Source organism: Peromyscus californicus, unplaced genomic scaffold (genome assembly GCF_007827085.1).
Source record: "Peromyscus californicus insignis strain IS unplaced genomic scaffold, ASM782708v3 Scaffold_21__1_contigs__length_65335640, whole genome shotgun sequence".
NCBI classification, from domain to species: domain Eukaryota; kingdom Metazoa; phylum Chordata; class Mammalia; order Rodentia; family Cricetidae; genus Peromyscus; species Peromyscus californicus.
Window position 1 is genome coordinate 12597295 of NW_026294514.1, and position 18416 is coordinate 12615710.

General features: G+C 45.1%; 1 protein-coding gene across 1 annotated transcript in view; it reads right to left on the reverse strand.

Moving 5' to 3' along the window:
* Positions 1 to 1225: 1225 nt before the first annotated feature.
* Positions 1226 to 18416, reverse strand: part of Trak2 (trafficking kinesin protein 2) — a 63642-nt gene continuing 46451 nt past the window's right edge. Inside the window, exons 10-16 of the mRNA XM_052749536.1 lie at positions 17008 to 17145; positions 12186 to 12262; positions 11626 to 11826; positions 10421 to 10719; positions 8951 to 9217; positions 6933 to 7038; positions 1226 to 4875 (exon numbers count right to left, since the gene is read on the reverse strand). Of these exons, the coding sequence (XP_052605496.1) occupies positions 4197 to 4875; positions 6933 to 7038; positions 8951 to 9217; positions 10421 to 10719; positions 11626 to 11826; positions 12186 to 12262; positions 17008 to 17145 (1767 nt within the window). The 3' untranslated portion in view covers positions 1226 to 4196. The remainder of the gene's footprint in view (positions 4876 to 6932; positions 7039 to 8950; positions 9218 to 10420; positions 10720 to 11625; positions 11827 to 12185; positions 12263 to 17007; positions 17146 to 18416) is intronic.

Consider the following 18416-nt stretch of genomic DNA (forward strand, 5'->3'; position numbering starts at 1 on the left):
CCAGCCGACAGCCATACTTACTTCTTTTTGGATTTGAAAATTTTGCGGCACTTGACCCTTCATATAAAACAATGAAAAACAAAACGGTGTTAGGGGAAGTCAAACTTAATACAGTGAGAACAGACAGAAGCCAACATGATACTCAAAGCCTGCATTCTTGTTGGGTTTCGGATGTATGAATGTAGACTAATATTTATGAAAGAAAACACAAAGAAATTGACTGAGAATGTTACCAAAATTTTATGTCCAAAAGTAGTTTCATATTTCATTCATGATTCTCAAAATGTCCACAATCCAGTATGGATATTGAATCTAACCCAGCAAGGGATACACTGTTTGTTTTTGTTTTGTTTGAGACAGGGTTTAATAATAATAATAATAATAATAATAATAATAATAATAAAAATAAAATCCAAAAACCAAAATCAGTCTTAGCTGTCCTGGAACTCGCCCTGTGGACCAGGCTGGCCTTGAACTCAGAGATCTGCCTGCTCCTGCCTCTTGGGTGCTGAGATTAAAGGTGTGCGCCACCACCACTGGTTATCAGGGGACATATATAGCTCAGTGATGGCGCACTTGCCTATGAGTGAGTCTTAGCTTCAATCCCCAGTACCACAGGCAAAGCAATCAACACAAAAACAAAACTGTGAAGGAGAAACAAGGACATTGAATGAGCTTTTCTATTAATTCCAACAATGTTCACACTTAAGAAAACAATTTCTAATAGCTGTGTGATCAGGAAATTGTGGACTATAGGAAAAGAATTGCATCATACTTTCTGAACCTTCCCACATCCACCGTCTGCTTAGCAATGGCTTTATTCTTGGTTGGTGTTACTCTGGGATGGAGCTGTTGTGATACACACTCATGGTGCAGTCTAGGTCTAAAAATACCTGAGGGCCGGCAAATGGTTCGGTGGGGAAGGGCACGTGACATCAAGCCTGAGCACCTGAATTTGATACCCAGAAGCTACATGGATGAAGGAAAGAACTGACTCTTACAAACTGTCTCTGACCCCAACATCATCCCCACATTAATCACTTTTAAAAGTTAAAAAAAAACCAAAACAAAAAACTGTAATATATTCTAAGACTTGCTTACTACTTGACTATTAATTTTTTTATTAGTTCAACAAATATGGGATGTTTTCTAATAAAACCAACATAAAGACTCCATGCTGGATCGTATGAGACTGAGACAAGAACCACAGGAAGACACAGGACAGTTTGAGAATTAGCTACTTGTGTTTATTTTCTGATTGACAATTGGTATAACAAAGGCAGGTGCATACAGAGCTATTTGATAAGGTCCAGTTCCAGATGTGACACAACGGTATTCTCCTGGAGCCCCCAGGGCCCCATGCCATGCCTGGGGCCACACTCAGAATTCGGGAGAGGGGCTGTGCACGCCTCTGCTCACCCGACAGCAGAGGTGGCCCCAGACACAGGCAGCCCCAGTTCCAGATGTCAAGCTGACGTGAGAACCACCCACTACTAATTATGCACTAGGAGCCTGGAATACTGTAGAAAAGATGCCCTCAGTAGAGGACAGGCTCTCGTGAGCCTGACATCCCCCGTTGACAGAGCCTGACCATTTACGTCAGACCAAGGGCAGAAACCAAAACCTACTTAATTAACAAGGGCATTATTAACGTCTAAGGATTTAAACCTAAGGCTATTTACATAAGGTTTGGGGTCTTCAAAATTCAGGGCAATTTTAATTCTGAGTTCGAGAAGACTCTCCTACTAGGTAACAGGACACTCAGAAGTACCTGAGAAATAATCACAGAAAACCCTGAAGGAGAAAACAACTGGGTTTTCCCACCAAGCATGAAAGTACATACCAGCCGATACTGTAAACAAAACAAAAAACACTGTGAACAGTATCGGAGCATAACAATTCCACCGGGGAAGAACTTGCTGGAAGGCTCTACTTCGGATTACATTTTACAGACAGCCTGATGTAACAGATTCTCAGTACCAAAAATAACTTTAGGCGAAAACTTCAGAATCAGCAAAACCCAGTTTTAAGACAGGATTCATTTGCAGAGACAAGCATGCACCAGGGTACAATTACTATGTTCCAAAGGAACATCAAAAAATCATTTTAATTGTCAAAATCCCGTCTGGTTTAACCAGACGTGCTCACTTGGTGCTAAGACACCATTCTGCCTCCAGTGATCACTTAGGCACTGACTACACAAAAGTATAGAAGTATTCTCAACACAGAACTCCACAGAATTCAGCTTAATTACTGTGGTATATGTGGCATACAGAAGCCTGGTTATTTAACACCTTCCGACCCTCTCGAGCCCTCGCTTCCCTACTTCCTGCGGCTCCTTCTTCGGAAGCTGTGAATGTCCAAGCAACAGAAGAGTCCTTTCCTGGGGAACCAAGACAAAGCTTGGAGCTTTTGCTGAGGGAGGCACCCAGTTATTTATAGACTAGAAATACAAATGCTATTTTAAAAAATGAATTGGAATATTTAGGAAATTGAACCACCAGGAAGTCTTGTGTTAATGCCTGCTTTATCAAGGTCACTTGCTAACCCGGAGTCCTTCCTAAACGTGTGCGTGGTCTGTTGACAGCAGCGAGACCAGGCAAAGGGTGACAAAGGTGTGTGTGTGGGTAGGGGGGGCATCTTTCCACCCTTTGTTTCGGAGAAATTTATTTAGAAAAGTGTTAGTAAAGGTTCTAGAAACACAGAAAACCCATAGGTTCTTACCATTGCATGAATTTTATTTTTGACCCTTTGCGTGCATCTCTTCTTGGGGAGGAGACTCAAGGGCGAGAAGGAAGCAACCCCCTGCAGACATAAATTCCTCTCAAGCAAAATATTTGCAAGTTAAGCACCGAGAGGACCAACTACGAGACTTCCTGTTTTTACAGACAGAACAGGGAATTCCCACTCATCTTCTCCCCGGGTGTGACACTTTCTTGAACAACTCCTCAGAGACAAAGCCTTGGCCTGCCACCTCAGAAAGCAGAGCCTTCTCCCCAACTCAAGGCCTGCATCACACTGCCGAATGCTGAACCCAACTTCAGGCCTCACTTGTCTTAGCTCTCCCATGAGCAAGGTCCTTCTCTACTCCCGCAGACACCAAGAACTAGGCAGCTGTCTTTATTACGTAAGGAGAACAACGGAATCCAACACACACACTCTCGAAGCAAGAGCCTGGGTTTTACTTCAGTTTATAATTTAATGTGCCTGAGAATTTTTGTGCAAATACTTGTCATCTTTCATTAAAAATATGCATAGCACACTTTGGGAAAAGTTAGTTACAACTAACTTTTCTTAAAAATTTACATATATAAATATACAACATAATCTACGTCCTACTGATTGCGCTTCTGGTTCAAATCCTTCCGGCCTCCAAGGACATTTGAGAAACATGCAATTATGCCTGCATTCCTTGGCCACCATATTACCCAGAAGAAATATCCTGAAAAACTTTCTTGATTCCAATTCACCCCCATTTTCCTTCTGAAATCCCTCCCAAGCCCACTCACATTACAATTTTCAAAATTTTTGTTATGTTGTACAAAAATACAAGTTTAAAAAACTGGAGTTTTAGTAATCATAAATACAAAGAAATCTGGGTGGTATTTGGGTTCTCAGTGCCTGAACGTTCTGAAAAGAGAAAGTCTCCATTTTTGAAATAAGGGACAGGAGAAAACTCCTTATTTGCTAATGCTGTGAGTGCACCATTGGATGGATGCAAATTTGACCAGGCATCAGCAGGGAAAGCATCTACAGTCTCAGGAACAGACCACGCCCTGCAGCACCCTCTGGGGCAGCCTCCTGCTGGGACAGCCAGGGTCCTAGCTTTCCTCCTAGGCAGTGTCTCCTGCGTGTTCTAGGGACAGAGGGGCCAGCAGCTCAGTATTACTGCCGTGTTTCAATAGGATTGGATTTCCTTTTCTACTCTTCATTTTCAAGGCAAGGCAACTCAGCTGAAGAAGCGCGCTAACCCCTCCATTTCTGTCTCCAGCCTACTCACGTCACTTGTTCCCACCTTCCGTTTACTCGACTCCATCCTCGAAGCCCTCATCCAATGCTTCCATCCCCCCACTACACCTCTCCACATCCGCAACCCTTCTGCGACATTCTTTTTCTCTCCTCAGGCCGGTACCCATTCTCAGTGCGTCTCAATCCTTCATGTGCTAATTTATACATGAGGTCAGTAGTGATGAGCCTCAGTCTTCCTTCAGGATACCCATTTTGGGTGAGGCTGTGCAAACTGGGGCTCCAAAGCTACCCATCATGACCGGGAGACTCTGATTCCTCCTCAGTCCACCCAATAAACTGCCACTTGAATTTAAATAAACAGCAGACTCTGGCCTCTGAAGACCCATTTCTGCCTCTCGGCTTTTCCCGTTCTCCTGGGGGTCAGGGGTCTTGACCACTCTGGCTATCCCCAGTCTCTTCAGCCTGTCCACCAAGTTCATCTTCAGCTGGCCAACATCAGGAGGAGTCCTGGAAGGTCTCAAGCCATACATTTCTTGTAGGAATGTTTCAGCTGGTCGGGAAGCCAGAAAGTTCTCGGAGACATGGACTCGGGGCTCAAAGGGCAAGGGGGAAGAGCATGGTGACTGTGACGGGGAATTTGGTGGTGTGGAAGGGGTGGCCAGGGCCTTGGGGCGAGGCTGCAGGAGGGGGTCTTCTGAAGCTGGGCTGTGGTACACCTTAGCAGAGATGCCTCGCTCCTGCAGAAGCTTGGCTAAACTCCGCGTGCTGCTGAAGGTTACGGTAGAGTCGCGCCGGTTTGTGATGGATTCCCCAATGCTGAGTCTATAGGACACAGCAGGAGAGTTCACAGCCGTGTGGGATGAGCTGCTCCCGCTACTTCCACAGGACAGTGACAGGAACCCGGAGCTGGGAGAAAAGAGGGAGAGTGCCTCGGAATCAGGGACACCACACCGACACTTAACACAAAGAAAATACACCAAGGAAACAATGGCGTGCTCAGCCTTGCACGCAGGGCAACCTCTCATTTGCACGAGGATGACCAACCCGCTGTGTTCTCAAGGACAGCCTTTGCAATTTTATTTCACTGGAAAACAGCGAATGTCTAATTGTGAAACTGCCATTTTCTCAAACAGTGTTAACTCTAAACCACAGTAAAACATGGATATTCATGAACCGCATTCTGAGTCTTGCTTTGGAATGTGTATTTTTAAGAAATAAAAACCAATGAAAAGCTTTGACAGTTGTTAGATCTTGTTGCTTATTCTATGCTTGGTTAAGAATAAGAGAGAGGGGCTGGAGAGGTGGCTCAGAGGTTAAGAGCACTGGCCACTCTTCCAGAGGTCCTGAGTTCAATTCCCACAACCATCTGTAATGAGATCTGGTGCCCTCTTCTGGCCTGCAGGCATACGTGTAGGCAGAACACTATGTAATAAATCTTTAAAAAAAAAAAAGAGCTAAAATAAATCATATTTCTCATCATGGTGGAATGGAAGGGCTTGTCTGTAGTCAGCTTTCCTTTGTGAACAATGTTACCAGGATTTAACGCGTTTTCACTGGAACAAGATGATCACACGTATCATAGTATCAAGATTTTTAAAGATTATGAACTAAAGACAAGTATAAGATTGATAAATTAAGCAATAGCTTTCCAGAACACTAACGTGTGCAAAAGAAACAGCACTCGTGCAAGTCTGACTTCTTGGTCAGAGCAGCCCTGCTCAGAACCTCTGGTCTTCCCCTCACTTCCTGGGAGAATTTCCTGCCCCTCCCAAATTGTGTGCCTGTCAAAAGTCCTTTAAGAATCAATTTTCAAGGGCATACCCTGGCATCTAACGACTGTAGGAAACTTGCAGATATGCAGATGAGAGCCCCTACGAGGACTCCGACTGGACATCACCAGCCTGCTGCTTCCAGCCAACATATGCACGAATGGCCGGTCATCTTCTCTCCGTGTTGGCCGCTAGAAACTCCAGACTGAAATGCAGGGGTCTCCTGAGTGCATATCAGCCTTCCTGGTGTGATCCACACACTGGATTTTACTCCTCCACCCACATACTGACTTGCCTCTGAACCTTCTTTCTTTTTTATTTCTGATTATACTTTCCCTACAAAGACCAAAGTCTCTCTGAACACCACCTCTCTGGAGAACCGGCAAGCTAGAACCAGCCTCGGTATGGCTCAGTAAGTGGAGTCTGGGCAGTGATATCTGGCCTGGCAGCTGGTGTCATAACTCACAGAAATGTCTTCGGATAGAGCTGTGTGAGTTAGGTAGTCTTAGGTGAGGGCTGGCCTGCTCGAAAGAGCAACACTGTGCTTAGGACGGGGCTTGGGCTGGCACTCCGCCACAGAGGTGACGAACACCGTCTACACAACGAGGCCCTGAACTCAACTTTGGAAACTGGTGCTCGTGCGAGCTTTTCTGGTCGGCAGAGTTCCGAGTGCACTGTCAGAAACCCAAGGCAAAGGTAATGAATCTGAGAACAAGGCAAGGCGCAGGGACGGGGCCCCGGCCCTGGTGACAGTGTCTGCTTCGATCTTGACCCTGCACCCCTTTTCTTGCAACGAACAGGAGTCACATGTGTATCAGCTTCCTGGGAGTCTTCCCAGGAGAGTACTGAACGCAGAGGGATCTGGGGCCATCTGAATTTGAGCAGCATCAGGAATGGAGGCGGGCTTGTGAAGAGTGTGGCGTCTCACACCTTGCAGCCTGATTCACTTTGGGTACAGACACCCTCAGGTGAGTCATTTGGTAGCTGTCTGCTCCTGGGTCAGTCACCTTAATTTTCTATGTCTCAATTTCTTCATTTCTGCCTACTTCAAAGAGTTATGATCAAATGAGAACATGAAATGTCAAAATATTCTGAAGAGAAATAGTCACTGATAATTAAACTGATTAACTAATTAAAACCCTGGGAATCTAAAGAGGAACCTGTGTGAGGCCCCTGACCCCCAGCCCCTCTTACCTAGGGGTGACCTGAGTGATGTCAGAGGGATGTAAGATCCTACAGTTGGTGAAGGTGAATGTCGAGTTCGTGCATGACAGACACTTTCCTGGGTTCGAAGTTGCAACTGAAACATAGATTTTTAGAAAGCCAAACACAGAATAGAAAGACTAGGTTAATAACATAAAAGGCTCATCATTATTTTGTTAGCAATACAGCATTTATCAACTGCTTTTTGTAGTAGAAAGTTCCTAAATATGGAAATGAAATATATATAAATAATATACTAGTAGTAACTGATTAGTATATAGCTGAACTTACAGTGCTTTAAAATTATAAATAAAAGGAGTAAAAATAGCTTAGAAATGAGCAAAAACCACTCTGGAAAACACATTATAAAATTGAGATAAAAGAAAAAATTAAGATCTAGTTATCCCGATGCCCAGGTCAAGCTACCGGCCCTGGTTCTTAGAGTACTGTGTGCTGACTCTGGAAAACTTCGTGGTAATTCGAGGATGAGGCCTCTTTATTGATTTATTTTTCTTTTCTGATGGGGCTGACATTTGCAAGCTGGCATAAAAGCAGTGATGGGTAAAAATTCTGGCTCCTCAGCACAAATCGAGACAATGACCCCAGATTATACTTGTATTCTTCATCCTTATATATTCACAGTATTTTTGTTCCAAGCCAGATGTACTGAAGGAGGTGTTTATCATGAAGTCTTGCATCTTTTTACTCTGCAGTATGTGGAAACAGGCTGTGTCCACTAGGCCCCCTGCTGTGTACATGTGTGTATGCAGCCGATACAAACAGCAGTTACCTACAGAAAAGCGTTTGTGCAGCTGAGTTGAAACCGTATTAGGGAACACCATTTACTAACACACAACTATACTTATTCAGACTTGGGAATCTGGCAGGCATTCTCTTGGGGAAAAAAGCTGTCAGTATTCTCTACCAATGACAAACGCAAGATTCAAGTGACTATCAGTTTGGGAACTTACATCCACTGCTAAGAAGCTGAAAACCTAACACAGCCTGTCACACTGAGATTGTCAGCAGTGACATCAATACACCGTCTAACGGGAAGTGTCAACATCTGGGTGTCTGTGTAACTGTCCTAATGACCAACACAGGCCACCAAACCATGCCTGAGCACACGTTTAGAGTGTAGGGCAAACACATTTTAATGAAAACTAATATGAAATTCACTGCTAGGGTTTCAGATTCCACACCGCTGTAACTATTGGAGAAACCACCACTTCCCAAGTCCTTACTGATTTCAAACATCCATAATTCTTGAAAAGACTATTAAAATAATTTTTTCTTCTCTAGCTACATATTCACACGAGGGAGTATTTTCTTCACATTTTTCATCCAAAACAGCATTGCACAGACTAAATGCAGAAAGAAGTTCATAATGAGAATCTTCTGTTAAGTTAGAAATTAGACCTGCAAAATTGTCAGACAAAACCATTTTCTTACTGTGTACAATACAGTGATTTTTCAGAAAACAGTATCTGCAGAGAATATTTATTTATTTTGTTTTTTGAGACAGAGTTTCTCTATGTAGCCCTGGCTATCATGACACTCGCTCTGTAGACCAGGCTGGCCTCAAACTCAGAGATCCACCTGCCTCTGCCTCCCAAGTGCTGGGATTAAAGGTGTGTGCCACCACTGCCCAGCTCAGAATTTTTATTTTTAAATAAGCTATTTTTTCTGGTAAGTTCTCAGTTTTTATTCTAACTTAATTAGTATCAACAGACAAATAGATAAACCTTCTTGAGTTCTCACAGACTTTTAAGAGACCAAAAGGCTTGCAAACCACTAATTGACCTGATCCATCTCTCTTCCTATTTAGTTTTGCAGGCTGGTGGGATAAAATGGAGAAAATTAGAAATGTCAGCAATGCTGCAGACTTTTATTATCTTACTTCCACTGGTGAGTACATGTCAGAGATGGCACGGGGGCAGCCGGACAACCACAGTAGGCCCGTGCAGTGCACTGGTTCTGAGGCCTTGTTCAACAAGCACTCTCCTCACCTGTAACTGGCCCGCCCGCTGAGGTAATGGGTGCCAGGAAGATCCCCGTCACTGGCGTGGGAGCTGCAGGTTTTGGCTCCACTTGAAGAGGCTGCTGAACCTGAAAAGTGATTCCCTCTTCTTCATCCTCCTCTAAATCCGAGATGTGATAGACGACATCCTTGGGCATTTGGGTGAAGCCTTTAGTAATGACGCCTGGTCGTGGGTCAAGAATGGTTCCCAAGTTTGGTTGAGCAAGCTGCTGCCAATGATGCAGAGTCTGTGATCCTGGACGAGCAAGCAGGACAGGCATGCATTACATTTCCCACAGATCCTCAATCTTGAAGAAGGTAGAATTGCATGAGTAATAACAACAATGATAAAGACAACGATACTTACTTGGGTTTGATAAAACCCAATTTTGATAAAATTTGTAAATTTAGCTTCTCTGTAGAAAACTGATATGATATTGAATGTCTGAGCAATAGCTTTTCTATTTCAAAAGACAATCTTCGAAGGGACATCCAAAGAAGAGGAGAAAAACCCACTAAGGCATTTTTAACAGGACCTGAGCTGCTCAGGCAGGAGGGAGGCCCCCACTTTAGGGGTGGGCCGCACTTTCCAGGTGGGGAAAACCAGTGTTCACCTGGCTTAGTCTATGAACTTGGAAGCGAAAACTGGGCACTTAGGTTGGAAAACAGCATGAGTTTCTTTGTGCATTTCTCTACTTGTTCATGACTCTTTTCCCTGGACTCCCAGAAGAACACGAAAAGGTAGGTGATAGGGTGGAGAACACATCCCTTTGGCTCCAGCCTATGGGATGCTGATGAGTGGTCACCCCATGCCCTTGTACCAGATGTAACATCTAATTGTCACTCTGGTAACTTCAACCTAAAATCAGCAACTCTAACCAATACTGGGTCAGACCAGGAGTCCTTACAGGCTGCCTACTCAAACTTTTGTTTAATAAGGAACTTTTCACCACAGTATTAGAGAATCACTCACGGACCATCAATATCCCATAAATCAGATACTTCTTTTGAATTTAACTTGTACTTTAAATAAAACTGAACTGAAGGAGAAAAAAGCACAGGCATACATGTGCGCCTCTGTGTCAGTGACACTCCTTGGGTGGAGTTCTTTGCAGGTGAAAATGAAGCAGTACTCTGGATAATTTTCATTTATCACATCCTGTTGGTGTTACCATGGTAACTGCTATCAATGGTATTCCACAACAACCGTTAGGAAAAGATTCTCCCCACTTCCCTCTTCCACTGATACAGACATGAGAAAAGAAGGAATGCTGATGACCTGGTGACACAGGCCTCACCACTCACTCACTGGCCAGTACACGGCACCACCACACAGTCGGCAGATTTACGGTGACGGACAGCTTGTGCACAAGGTGCTCTCATACCTGCTGCACAGATTTCAATTCTAGGAGAGACGTCTAATGTGTACAGCTGCTAAAGGTTCTCACGGACTTATTACCTTCCAGGGGCTTGACAATCTGTAACTTTTCTGGCATGAAGCCTCGAAGGCAGCCGGCACTGCCGAGGTCCGTGCTCTCCGCCGACTGGTCAGCACAGAACGAGACGAGGTGCCCTGTGGGGGTGTCACAGCTACTGACTTCCTCCTTCTCGGCCAGGACCTGGATCTTCCGTTCCCACTCCTCAGCAAAGAACTGCTTCTCGCTTAGGTAGTTCTGTCTTCGCAGGCTAAGGCGATGCAAAGCCGTAGCCAAGTCGCTGTCTTCAGTGGGTCCTGGGTGGCTTGTGGGCTGAGAGCTCCTGTGGGAAAATCATAGTCGCTGACGAGATTGTGGTTGTGTGCACAACCTAGACCTCTCCTTTCTACAGCGCTGGCCATTCAAAGACTGACCTCAGGAATGAGGTGTCTAAGCTATTTGAAATACAGAAAACAACAACAAACAAAACCATCAACAATACTATACATCACTGTGATACATCATTTCCAATTCCTTCTAGAAAGTCAAAAATATATTGTGTTTGCTAACTTTTCCATTTCATTTAATTGTGAAGCTGCAGGTATGTCTACCTTTATGTTCAGGCCAGACAGTCACAAAGCAAGTATTATTACAGTTCACAGAAGTGCTCAGTGCACTGAGCACAAGAGGTATCACCACTGTTTACAACTGTGACTGAAGAGAAGAGCTAGCCACCAACTATTACATGCTATTGATCACAAAATGTAGTTACTTAAAAAACTGTGAGTAGGGTGTGGGGGGGCATGCCAGTAATTCTAGCACTCAGGAGACTGAGGCAGGAGAATCATGGTTTTGATAGCAGTCTGGGCTGCACCAAAAGTTCAGGGCAGCCTGGCTACACAGGAAAACACCCTACCTAAAAACAAACAAACAATAACAACAGACAAAAAAAGGAAAAAGTAACTGGTGCTGAAAAAGGTGTGAAAAAACTTACTTTGGGTCACAAGCATTCCCCAAATATGCAGACTATTTAAAAGAAATCAAGGATTAAAAATGACAAGGTGCTAAATCTTCATGCGTCTCTGAGGCATTTTCTTCACTTTCCAGCATTCTGAAGCTGGGGTCGTTTAGAATGGATGCAGAAATAACAGTCAGAGCGGCTGCCAGGAACTGTGGGTGGACCGAGCGTGTGCTCGGCTACGCCAACACCATGAGCAATGCAGACCCACAGCCAGGAGCCATGCCTTACCCTGGAACCTCTGTGCAGCTCCCGTGGTTCAGGAGTGTTTTGTCCTCTGTTTGCTGGACACCGGACTCAAAGGGTTTGGCTGTCATGATGACACTTGAACGGTTGGAGCCTGGGATGGGTAGCAGGGCCGGGAAGGTGACAGAGCGGCCCCGAGCGTCATTGGCAACCTTGACGGTATCAAACACCCGTTTCTGCTGGGCCCTGTCAAAAGAAGCATTCACTCCTGCTACTGTCACCCACTAGGGGGCACCCACGAGACTTGTGCGTGCACAGACAGAACCAGAAACAAAGCCACCCGGAATACTCCCAAATCTGGGAGAAATGAGAAAATCAGCTTTGGTACAGGAAAAGCTCCCCCAATGAGAAGACAATCTGCACAGTAGATTCTCTCCTGACTGGCATTCATGACTTTGTATTGTGTTTCTTCCCTTGGTGCCCAGGGATCAAACCGAGGACCTCGCTCTGCCTCGCAAGCCTCCCACCACGGCAATCCCAGCCTGCGGCTTCTTTTGAATTTCCACTCCAGTGGTGTGGTAACAGCCCTTGTGACCTGTACTTACTTTTGTTTAAACACAGACTCCTCATCCAAACTCAGCTTTTTACGCATGGTCCCTTCAATCTCAGCTGCCAACGATTCCTAAGGAAAGGAGTTCAAGATTTGTCAAGTGATTGCTACCCTCAAGTGAATTAAAAGAGTCTATATAAGAGTGTATTTTTTATGTTATAGGAAAAGGAAATGCAGACTAAAGTTCAAAGGGGGTAGTGAGACTGAAAATAAAGACTCTTAAACAAGACCCAGCCATCTCTCCATGAAGCACTGTTCTAAGGCAGCAATGGACAAGACCAGTAGATGAAAAGCCAGCATCATGTACGGAGACACAAACACAGAAGTCTGACAGGCTGCAGACCAAGGCGAATCCGTAAAAATGTTCTGCTTGCTTCCTTGTAACTTCTACACACTTACACGCTTTGATAATTTGATTCAGCTAGCACGGTTATCACACTTGGTGGGGTTGGACTGAGGGTGACTGGTTCTGAAGGGACTGAGAACCTGATTTTTAACACCCACAGATATGCAGATGGAAGGATGTGAAATCATACATCTCCTGACCTGACCACCTGAGTGAGTCCTGAGCCGTGATAGCTGAGTGGCAATGGGTACATCTGGCACCCAGGTCTGTTGCAGAATATTTGTTTACACTGTGAAGATGTGTCACTGTGATTGGTTTAATAAAGAGCTAAATGGCCAATAGCTAGGCAGAGGAGAATAGGCGGAACTTCTGGGCAAAGAGAGGAACTCTGGATGAATTTCGACATGAGAGATACCAGCTAGACACTGAAGAGGTCAGACATACGGTACAGAGCAGAGGGAACCGAGCCACGTGGCAGATTAACAGAGCCAGGTTAATTTAAGTTATAAAGCTAGTTGTGGACAAGCCCAAGCTAAGGCCAAGCCTTCATAATTAAAAATAAGTCTCTGTGTCATTATTTGGGGGCTGGCGGTCAAGGAAGTCCAACAAGAAAGCTTGCTACACGGGTCTTGGACTCAGAATGTCTTTTCTCAAAGTTACCAGAGCTCCTTGGAGAAATGGCTGATTCCTGGGCTGGGACAGAAAGTACAAAAAAAGTACAGTTTGCATGAAGGAGACCCTGCTGGCCTTACCTGGGACAACTTGAGTATCAAAGGATGGGATTAGAAAACTGTGACCCGGTAGTTGTGATGGTTGGCTTTAATTGTCAACTTGACATCGTCTAGAACCAGCTGTGGAAAGTCTCAATGAGTGACTGATCACACGGTCGGGCTGTGAGTATGTCTGTGGGGGTACTGTCGTAATTACACTAACTGAAGAAGTCCCAGCCCACTGTGGGCAGCACCATTCCCAAGGCAGGGGGTTTTGAACTGTTTAAAAGTGGAGGAATTGAGCACAAGCAAGCGAGCGTACATCCTTCACTGTCCTCTGCTCTACTGAGGATGTGATACGAGCAGCTGACGTAGGTTCCTGCTGCCTGGCCTTTCCCAACAGACTGCAAACCTAGAACTGTGAGACAAAACAAACTCTTTTTCCCCAAAGCTGCTTTTTTTCAGAGCATTGTATCACAGCAATGAAAATGAAATAAGACCAGTATTCATCCCAGAAATGACCAAAGAACCCGGATGGCGTTAAAAGCAATGGCTGAAAGTCTGATGAAGACATTCACCCTTCATCACTCGGTTAATGCAGTGTCTGCTAGCTTTCATTTGTGTGTAGTAAATTAGTAGTGCTAATTTAATTACTTCATTATTAACTTTCAAGGGTAAAAAACTAGCAGATAATACTAACCAAAAATTTATAATTAACAATAGGATGAATGTACCTCCTGAAATAACACAGCATTATATGACACTGAAATAACTACATACAAAGGTATCCCGTTTTTCTTAATTTGTATGTATGTATGTATGTATATCCGTGTGTGTGTGTGTGTGTGTGTGTGTGTGTGTGTGTGTGTGTGTGTGAGTGTATGTGAAGGCCAGAAGACAACTCTGTGGTGTTGGTTCTCTCTTTCCACTTTGATGTGGGTTCCGGGGATTGAACTCAAGTCTCCAGGTTTGCGTGGCAAAGACCTTCTACCCACTGAGCCACCTTGCTCCCCCAAACATATCCTTCAAAGGATATTTTTGGAGCTGGGTGCCGTGGCCTGCATATGCAATTTCAAGCAGTCAAGGCTGAGGCAAGAGACCACTTGAGCGAGGTGGAAGTTAGCCTGGCTATGGTAGAGAGACGCCTTCAAACTGAATGTCGGAATAAATAAGTGAGCAAATAAACACACAAACCAGAGTTTACAAGTAACAGAATAACAGGCATTGTTGGGAGGGTTGGGAAAACTTGAGTGGGCTCTGGATGAGGCGACAATGTACTGAGTCACCTTCATGATAACAGGCAGCTCTGCTGCCATTACCAGGCATGCCTTGCTCTACTAAACACTGTCCCTGTCTTTAAACAGAAACTTAAGCGCTAAGTAGTCAAAGGGATCTCTGACACTTGCTATCAAACAGTTCAGGAAAAACAACAACAAAAACCAACCAACCAACCACCCAACGAACAAAAAAACCACCGAGGGAGGAAACAGCAAATATATTAATTATTCATGTGAAGAATATACAAAAATTTCTTGTACCACTTTTTGGAATTTTATTCTAAGTTTTAAATTATTTTAAAATCACAAATTAAAAAAACAAAATGCTGGGGATGTAAGTGGCAGAGCTCTCCCCTAGCATGTATGAGGCCCTGAGTTCAATTCCCTACATTGCTGAATAAATAAATGTTAAAAAAAAAAAAAACCCAAACAATGTGGTGTAGTGGGTAAAGGTGTAAACTGCCGAGGCTGATGACCCCAGGTCAATCCACAGGGCCCACCCACCTGGTGGAAGGTAAGGACCCCGACCCTAGAGAGTTGTCCCCTGATTTCCATCAGCTAGGAAAGGAAAGGAAGTGGGAGACAGGAAAAGACAACTACTGAAGAGAAGCATAAGAATGGGGTCAGGAGGGTAACCAGGGAAGGAAGAAAGCAATTGTTAATAGATATTCACACACACACACACACACACACACACACACACACACACACACACACGCTCTAAAATAAATGTAAAAACACCCAACAGTCAGTCTGGCTAGCCTGTGCTATATAGCAAGTTGGAGGCTAGCCTGTGCTAAACAGTGACCGTCTCAAAAGTTCAGAGTCGTGTATGGTTTCTATAAGAACCAGGTGTTAAAATAGCTCTTTGAAGCAATGTAATAAATTCCGGCATAAACTCAACTTCTAATTGAGTTCTCCCATTCCCCCAATACTGTCTATTAATGAATTAAAAAATTAGGGTTTCTATCTGCAAGAGACTTATATTCTAGGTAGAGTTAAACCTACCAAGAACTTAAGACTTCTCGACAGAGGTTCAGATGTTCGAAGCAAGCGTAGGGCGGACAAGAGCCCTGGAACTCACAGGGCAGAGAGGGAACCAACTCTAGAGAGTGGTCTTAGTCGAGTTTCTATGCCTGTGACAAATCATCATGACCAAAAGCAACCTGGGGCGGCAAGGGCTGATTCACCGTAAGATCGGAAGTCAGGCACCCACGGAAGTCAGGCAGGGATCGGGAAGTGGGAGCTGGTGCAGAGGTCATGGTGGCATGTTCCACCCGCTTTCTTCAGGGTTACCAGCCCAGGGGTGGCAGCACCAGGGCACCTGCACATCCATCACTAATTAAGAAAATTCCCGCCGGACTGGAGAGATAGCTCAGAGGTTAAGAACACTGGCTGTTCTTCCAGAGGTCCTGAGTTCAATTCCCAGCACCCATATGGTGGCTCACAACCATCTGTAATGAGATCTGGCGCCCTCTTCTGGCGTGCAGGGATACATGCAAACAGAACACTGTATATGTAATAAATAAATAAATATTTAAAAAAAAAAAAAATTCCCGCCGGGCGTTGGTGGCGCACGCCTTTAATCCCAGCACTCGGGAGGCAGAGGCAGGTGGATCTCTGTGAGTTCGAGGCCAGCCTGGTCTCCAAAGCGAGTACCAGGAAAGGCGCAAAGCTACACAGAGAAACCCTGTCTTGAAAAACCAAAAAATAAAAAAAAAAAAGAAAATTCCCCCCAGGCTTGCCCACAGGCCTATCTTGTGGGGGCATTTTCCCAATTGAGTCTCTCTTCGCAAATGACCCCCGCCTGTGTCAAGTCGACAAGACACCAGCCGGCACTAACACTGTCTTCTGACCTCCACGTGTGCACACGACACGTGAACAGGCACACACATGTACACACACTAATGGGAAAAGGAAATCTTAAGTGTGTGGCCAGGAGATGGCTCTGCGGGCAAAGGCTTGCTTCCAAGTCTGCTGACCGAGTTGAATCCTGGGCCCCACATCCTGGAGGCAGGAAAGAACCACCTTCCACAAGGTGTTCTCTGACCTCCACACCTATGCTGTGCTCATGCGTACCGAACACACACAGAGCAGGCAGACATAAAAACTCCAAAGCATGGCTTAAGTGAGTGATAGGCGGTGGGTCTAAGGTAGGAGATAACCTCATGTGAGTGAGCTGTGGTACACAGATCAAAACCCAGTGTCCGTAGCGTTTATCTCACAAACCGCAGCAAGTGTAGACTATCATCTGTGAAAATAAGAGTGATAAGGAAAGTGTGGACATGCAAATTAAAGAGTGATAAGGAAGGTGTGGATATGCAAATTAAATCCTGACTAGTGACTGTGTCCCAGGAACAAGAGCGAAGCGTGTTCTCTCTTTTCTAGATCCTCATGGCATCATAATCCACACACCCTCTGGAAACAGTGCAAGCCTCTCCTCTTCTCTTTCTTTTAGCACATGGCAGCTTTCTCGGCTCTTACCCCTGTGAGAATGCCGTAGGACTGGGAGAAGCAGAGGTGAGCCGAAGGGCCGCATTTGCTCCGCAACTCTTTGATTTCTTCTTGGGACTCGTGCAGCATCCCCAGGCACTCCATGTTTCTGTCTTGTAAGTCATGGAGCTGAAGGAGGAAGGCAGCACACTGAGAGTCGCCCCAGACAACCCCGTTAACCGCCAACCCCCGGATAAGGACTCCTGAGGGGGTGTTAATTTGATCTGGGGCCCAGCAGACTGCATAAATATCATTCCAACAAGGCAACCCCGAGCAAACGCAGCCAAGAGCATATCCACGTGAAGCTGCCGGGAGCTGAGACTCTTGGGCAAGTGCTGTAAAACAAGACTTCTCAAAACCTGAAATGCGGCGGGGACAACCAGACTGTCGATTCAGCAGCTGATGGCCCGTCCCAAAATACCATGGAGGAAACGGAAAAGTGCTACCTCGTCAGGGTTTGCGTAACGGTACATCTTCTCATGAACATCACCGTGAAGTCTTTCAGGGACAAGATCAAGAGTCTAGAAAGTGACTCATGTAATGTCAGGGTGTCCCCTCACCCTAAGGAAGGTCCCCTGCCTTTATAGCAGCTGGCAAAAGAACACATTTCAGAGTGTATTTTAACTGGGTCAGCAGGGCTGGGGATGCGCATCTACAATGTGTATTACCCTGCCTCTCATTTTGAGACTTGGCAGAGGCTGTCTGTCCTCTTTTTTTTTCTTTTCCATGTGCTGCAGAGCCATCCAGAATGAGGAAGACCAGGAAACGTCCGGGATGTGTGACCCACCCAGTCCATGAGGGAAATGCTACCCGAAGCAAATCTGGAGCTGCCCTCGTCATCAGGGTGGTGTGAAGCTTGGCGTGGGGAAGCTCCCTAAGCAGCAGGTCTTGGTGAAAGCTAAGTGCCTCAGCAGAAGGGCTGAGGAGATTCAGGTGTTGATGGCCGCTCTGTCCACACAGGGAGTTCATTAAATGCCAACAAATACTAAAATAGAATGGGCAGCTGAGGCGGTGGGGGCACTGGGGAGGCCACGGTAGGAGGATCTCAAGTTTGAGGATAGCCTGTGCTACACAGAGAGTTCCATGCTAGCCTTAGGCCACATAGAAAACTCTGTCTCAAAGTTCAAAAGATAAGTACACCAAAATAAGGATGGCCATGTGGCTCTCATGTGATCAACTGAGTAGAAACTCAGGGCGGTATCTAGAATCTATTTAAAACTTGCTGTTCCCAGTGAGTCTTATGAATGCTGAACTGTCACGAAGTTAAATCTGGCATGTAAGTACTTAGAAAGGCCGTAAGAGATTTTTGCTTTATTTCTTAGACCTCATTAATTTCATCTCAACTATTTCTTGTTGCTGCTGTATTCCAAATGTGGCAGTTCTCTTCTGTAATTCTTACA